Source organism: Brassica oleracea, chromosome C5 (genome assembly GCF_000695525.1).
Source record: "Brassica oleracea var. oleracea cultivar TO1000 chromosome C5, BOL, whole genome shotgun sequence".
NCBI lineage: Eukaryota > Viridiplantae > Streptophyta > Magnoliopsida > Brassicales > Brassicaceae > Brassica > Brassica oleracea.
In genome coordinates, this window is record NC_027752.1 from 17581539 (window position 1) to 17588287 (window position 6749).

A 6749-nucleotide genomic window follows, 5' to 3' on the forward strand; every position below is an offset into this window, starting at 1 on the left:
GAACCCACAAAACACGAGAGAAGAAAAAACAAAACACGAAATTAACATATTCAGATCTTCTCTCTTGCATGTCTAACATCTGGCGCCGACGAAACTCAACACCCACGGCAGACGAAGCTGATGCAAGTAAACCTCTCATCAATCATGCTTAAAATCAATCTACGCTTTTCAATCTCACAAACTAAGAAACAATTTTACCTACATGAATCGGGAAATTAGTGCCCACATTCCCGACATAGAGAAAAAAAGAGTTGAAGTCCTAACAGTTTTTTCAGTATTAGACTAAACCACAGATTCAAGGCCCAGTTATTTTGAAACCCTAACATTTTAAATCCAAATTTATTATCTTTTTCTATGCACTATTTGATTTATATACAAACAACTATCTAAGTAAACACTAACAAGTTCCATCACCCTCAACTTTGAACATATAAGATATAAAAATATCAACATATGACTTCGTCGTTCATTCTTATGTCAAACTCATCAACCTATGTAATATCCAAAGTATCATCAATCACATTATAGACAAAAAACAATAAAATTCCGTAAACAAAACTATACAATACACCTATAATATAGCCGACTCCGCGCTTGCGCGGGGACTATGCACCTAGTATATTTCATGTTATTTCATATTCGTTTGATTGTATATGTGTGTATATATATATATATATTTATATATATATTATTTGGTCATCATGTTTGTTACGGTTAGAACCTGTTTGCTTGTAAGACTTTTGAGAATCTGAGAACCTGTTTTTTCCTCAAATTTCATCTTCCAATGAGGTTTGTAAGCTTCCACTCTTTGTCTCAACAGCTCCAATGTCTAGAATCGAAACCTGTTTGGGCACATATACCACCAATTTAAGCGTGGAAGAATGTGATTAGCTTGTGGTAGGAGGGTAAGCTGGCTTTACGGGAGGCATCTTTAACTTTTTTTTTTTTAGAAAATTCATCGTCCTCGGAGCATCTCCAAAACAAACTATATAACTTCAAATACATAATTTTTTCTCTCCAAAAAAGAACTTCAATAATTCAAATTTACAGTTTTAAGAATGAAACTTCACTACTCAAAACTCTAAATTTGAAGTTTCATTTTTTATTTGCATCTTGGTTCTTATAATTAATTATATCTCACATTTATAATTTTTAAGTATTTTCTCATTTATAGTTTTATTTTTTAAGACTTTTGTATACTTAAATATTTCAAATTTATTTTAATAAATTTAAAATTTACACAATTTTTTTTTTTAAAAAATAAGATTTATAATATTTAAAAGTAGAATTAAACAACAAGAATATTACAAAAGAAACCAATAGAAATTTTTAAAGAAGATACATGAAGACATAATTATTACACAAATTTAAATATTACAACAACAGTAATAGTCTAGTAAATTTTCTCCGGAACTTCTAAAATATTTTCCAAAATTTGTTTTGTGTAACCGAAAGTGGAGCATTAAGAAAATAATTTTATGTAATAATATGGTATTTTGCTTGTATTTTAATATTTAGTTATGTATTTCTATTTATAATTTTATATTTTAATATAAGATTTTATTAATTAATATTACTATAATATTTTTATATATGTGCCAGTTATCTTTAAAAGTTTTATGGATTTATATTTTTTTTTACAACAACAAATAGACTCATGTAGCCTTTGAAAACCAAAAAGGTTGCTCCGCATCCATATGGACAACGAAAGACAACTGTTTCCTGGCACCCCGTGCTAGGCTATCCGCCTTTTTATTTTGCTTCCGCTAGATATGAATGATCTGTGAGCTGTGAAAACTATCCTTCAAAATCTTGAGATCTTCCAAGTAAGCTTCAAAAGCTGGTCATTCCTCTGGTTCCGAAACCATCTTTACCAATTGGGAACAATCCGTTGCAAATGTGACCTGAAATTGACGTAAGTTTCGCATACATTCCATAGTCCAAAGTAGTGCTTCCATCTCCGCGTGAAGGGGAGACAGAGGATCCCTAACATTCCTTGCACCTATCAAACCCTCAAAACCTTCTAAAGTGCTATACCAACCTTATCCGACCATTAGGTCACATTCTTTCCAGGATGCATCCAAAAAACACCATCGTCATGGAATTGATGGTAAATTCCCCACTTCTATGTTTGGTACCACCTTTGTATGCAGAGTTTGTGCCTCCGCCCATAGAGTGGATTCGACCTCTGCCAAATTAAGAGTATCCCTGGGTCTATATCAATATTACTAAAGACTTTATTATTCCTGTCTTTCCAGATATACCATAGAATCCATGCAAATTGGTGATCATCCATTTTCGGGACAACTCTCGAAAATAGGTGATCCATATTTGTGAAAAGCGAGCTTGTTGGAAAGATAGCCGGATTTGATGGTATTTTGGAGAGCACCCACACCTGAATCGCTGGAGAACATTCTATAATAGTGTAAATTATGGATTATGGATTATGAATTTATATTAATTATGACAAATATAAAGAACATAGTGTAAATTACAAATAATTTTAAAGTTAAATTTGAAGTTTTACTTTTGGATAAAAACACCTTGAAACTTCAAATATAGAGTTTTGAAAACTCTATAATAGACAAATTTAAGGAACATACTGTAAATTACAAATAATTTTAAAGTTAAATTTGAAGTTTTACTTTTGGATAAAAACACCTTGAAACTTCAAATAGAGTTTCCAAAACAGAGGAGATGATCTCAGGGTGCCCAAATACAAAGTAAGATAATCTAATTCAAGAGTTGTGTTATAAAGTCTTGTGTGCCTTCTTGATGGAACCCTCTGGCGCAGGATAGAGAGCTTCTCCAGCAATGTTTCCGCTCAATACATTAGGTAATCCAGGTGATGTTTCCGTATCACTTCGTTCGCCCGCCGGTCGGTCTTGCTTGAGGTGGTCTCGGACCCATGGAGTCAGAGCCATTGCAGAAGATACACGTACATACTCTATTTTCTGTGCACCTCCACATCTGGCATTATATGAGCAATTTTTCGGTGGGTTTTCCAAACCGTAGACTAACATTTTGTCTACTAATAGTGGACAAATCCCCTAAAGTGACGTTCATAGCATTGTCTTACTGATTGGGCTTTACAATCTGCTGCACATTCCTCGAGATGTCCAAAAAATTTACTGCTATATTAGTAGCAGAACCGTTTGACAAGATATAAGCTCTAAACTTTAAATAACAACTCTCAATCTCACCTTCAAATCTCTGTGACTTCTTATTCAATGTAAGAAGATGACATACAAATGGAACCGACGTACACTAAATAACCGAATCTGAATAAAATATCTACAAATCCACAACACTTGGAAGATATGTTGAACTCTCACTCGCAATCTAAGAACGCCTCAAGACCTACGTTTCGCTTTTTTTATGATTAGAATAATCCTCAATCGTAACTCCCAAAGACCTTCGGCACTCCTACTTATGTTAAACAACTCCTTAACTGCAAATATTCCAGGGAGAACAAAGGTCTGCTTCAAGCTACAAACTCATCTGCCAAGCCCGCACCTTTTGTTGACTTTCTCTGTTTAACTTCCTAAAACGTTATCCCCTGCAACTCTAAGACAGTTACAAAGAATATCTCAACTTGGAAAACTTGGTAAAAATAAGAAATGATTAAGATAAGATATCAGTACAACCGGAACAAAACAATTCAACTATATATTATTTTCATTTGTTTCTAAATCTCATGCTTTAAATATGTGAGTTAAATCTTTCACATGGATACACATAAAGAGAGGGTAAACAGTCATGAAATCGGTATCCCAAATTCAGAGTGGCCAAATACTCCTTATAGCTGATCTTATTACCTTGGTTGTCAAGGCTACATATCCCATATGACGTATATCGACGAGTAATAGCATATTCCTCACTGTAACTCCATTTCAACATGCGATTCTGTAATGAACACCCACTTAAAACCAACTGACATTTGAAAAGAATAAGAGGAATATGAAAAGGACTTGAAAAGTAAACCAAGAAACGTCTAGTGTACACAGAAGAATCAACGCACTTTGTATCTCGTAACCCATTCTCCCAGACGTCGTTGGATACAATACATCCCAAACACTTCATTTTTATTAGTCATCCTAAATTTATAACACGATTAGCACTACTAATAGAACGAAACCTAACCCCTTCAATCATATATTCATATTACCTCATCTTGATAGTCATCTGTTTGATCGGTAATCGAGACATCATGGTTGTGATGTTCCTGGCGAACTTGGATTCCCATCAGGATCACCACCATTTCCCTTTTGCGGAAACAACGGCCCGAGCCTTCTTTAAGGTCAACAGTTCCAGCCGACTGATGCCAAAGACCAAAGACCGTATTCAAAATTACATCCCTATTTGTAAATTCAAATCTCAATTAGGATTTCTTATTTGGTCCAAAAACCAGTGTCCCAGTTGCAATTAGTTGAAAATTAGAGGAGGTTAGGGTTCATAAGCTTTCCATTATCAAAGCCGCGTTCTCGATCATAGAGCACAGCGACGGCCCGACGATCAAGCACAATCTGCCCTAAATCCCTATCATCCTCGACTAAAACATTTTATACAATGCCTAACAATCTAGAAGAAAAAAAAAAAACAATTTAGAAAATACTTCATTGGGGAAAACAAATAAAAGCAGCATAATTACTCAGCCATGATTCTTCTCGATTTGTAAAGATGGTGCTGTTCATCGCTGGGATCTTGCAAATTTATAGAAGAGGTTGCCAGTTACCTTGGAAGATGAAGAGGTCTATTCAATGCTAGAGAGTAGGACGAGTGGGTTAAATCATGTTAATGCACGGATTTAAGGAGCACATAAATGAAAACCAAAGCCGTTTTAGAGAGTTCTTAGGAGGAGGTATTACCTTAAGGGAAGGAAAACAACATTGGGCCTAAATAACATGACGGCAAGAAGGCCCAAACAGAGGATATTTTCTGTTATTAGACCAAGAGCGACGAGGGTGTTGAAACCCAATTTCCACAGTTGACGTGTATTCAAAACAGGCGTCGGAAAGTTTCACCTGTTGAATTTTTTCTGTGGTCCACAGATGACACGTGTCGCACTGTGAATGGGTAGAAAAGGTTGAGAGCGTGCATGCAGGCCCACGGGTTACATGATTTTCCTTTTTTTTTTAATTCAGGATAATATTTAAATGTCCTCTTCCCATTGGCTGTACATATTTCTTTTGATATTTATTCCCACTCAGTAATTCGAACTCATTTATTTAATAATATAACTATTTTAAAAAATATCAAAATTATATCAAAATTCAAGATTTTTTTAATCTATAAATAGAGATTACTCTCATTTCGTTTGGATACAGAAAAAAACATCATTTTTCATTATAATCAACTATTTTAGTGTTTTAAATCTTTTTTATCAGATTACTCTCATTTCGTTTGGATACAAAAAATTTTGCATGTCAGTGAGATGAAGGGGTTTCTAGGGATGATCGGGAGTATTGATTGCATGCATTGAGAATTGAAAAATTGTCCAACAGCATGGGAATGTAAGTTTACTCGGGGAGATAAGGGAACCACCACGGTTATAGTTGAAGCAGTTGCATCTCATGATCTATGGATTTGGCATTCCTTTTTCGGATGTCCAAAACAATTAAACGATATAAATGTTCTAGATCGTTCGCCGGTGTTTGATGATGTTGAACAAGGTAATACTCCAAGAGTAAAGTTTTTTGTAAATCAACGTCCATATGACATGGCATACTATCTAGCTGATGGTATCTATCCTTCTTATCCAACTTTCGTCAAATCAATCCGACTTCCTCAAAGTGAACCAAACAAGTTATTTACAAAATATCAAGAAGGGTATCGGAAGGACATCGAGCGCGCATTTGGGGTATTACAGGCTCGGTTTAAAATCATTCGTGAACCAGCTCGCATGTGGAAGATATCAGATCTTGCTATCATCGTGCGGTCATGTATCATATTGCATAATATGATTGTTGAGGATGAACGAAATACATATGCTCAGAATTGGACCGATTATGATCAATCTGAGGCAAGTGGTTCGAGTACACCACAACCATATTCTACTGAAGTGCTACCAGCATTTGCAATGTAGATCTGAATTACGTGATTCAACTATACATCATGAACTAGATAGAGACATGCGCCTTGGACAGGATGAGAATATCATAAAAACACTTTAATTTATTTATGCATTTTTTATTCATCGGTTGTATCTTATAATTATAGAAAACATGTATCCTATGTAATATACAAAACATTGAATATAAAAACTGATATTATAAAGGAGCGATTAAGTTAGTTATCCAATTATTGTTGTTTGTTTTTCATTATAGTTATGACTTATGAGTAAGAGATTTACACAATAGCGTTCACGCTGTATGTATGCTACTGGAACATGACGTTTGGGAATAGAGCTTCCCTCAAGAATGTGGTCATGCCTCTTTATGTTTCAAATACATGGATGGTTGCCGATTCAAATGTTGGCATCAGATTTCGTCAGTAGTTTTGTAGTTACTTAGAAACTCCTTCAAAGGATACTTGATTTTAAAAGTAAATAATTTGTTTCTTAAAACTTACTGAAACTATATGTAGACAAATAATATAAAGAACTATAAGGCATAAACTCTAAAATCAAACTACAAATAGTTTTTTGGATTAAAAAATCTGAAATGTTTCTTCAAATCTTGTGGTGATTGGAATCCTGAATTTAAAAAAAATTCCGATATACCTCTCAATCAGTATTTTATTTTTTCTCT

At 34.3% G+C, this 6749-nt stretch overlaps 1 protein-coding gene across 12 annotated transcripts; it reads right to left on the minus strand.

Annotated features, from left to right (window-relative positions):
* Positions 1 to 2723: 2723 nt before the first annotated feature.
* LOC106292920 lies at positions 2724 to 4829 on the minus strand. Of its 12 annotated transcripts, none has more exons than XR_001260283.1 (5): positions 4652 to 4829; positions 4169 to 4581; positions 3985 to 4097; positions 3819 to 3906; positions 2724 to 3567 (listed from the first exon to the last, which is right to left on the minus strand). XR_001260283.1 is itself a non-coding variant. In XM_013728589.1 (5 exons), exons 2-5 carry the CDS (start codon positions 4210 to 4212, stop codon positions 3545 to 3547), a joined length of 231 nt encoding a protein of 76 aa, XP_013584043.1. In that variant the 5' UTR covers positions 4213 to 4318; positions 4736 to 4829; the 3' UTR covers positions 2726 to 3544. The 12 variants fall into 12 exon arrangements, 4 of the variants coding, with proteins under 4 accessions (XP_013584043.1, XP_013584041.1, XP_013584040.1 ...); XR_001260282.1 differs by having other exon boundaries at positions 2726 to 3559; positions 4022 to 4097; XM_013728589.1 differs by having other exon boundaries at positions 2726 to 3567; positions 4022 to 4097; positions 4169 to 4318; positions 4736 to 4829.
* Positions 4830 to 6749: the final 1920 nt, after the last annotated feature.

Excerpts from the sequence above, each read along its gene's own strand:
- LOC106292920 (XM_013728586.1), bottom strand. Across the intron at positions 3,907-4,168 it reads CAGATGACTATCAAGATGAG|AATCGCATGTTGAAATGGAG; the intron begins GTAATATGAATA and ends TGTTCATTACAG. Across the intron at positions 3,560-3,818 it reads ATGTAGCCTTGACAACCAAG|GGGATAACGTTTTAGGAAGT; the intron begins GTAATAAGATCA and ends TTAGAGTTGCAG.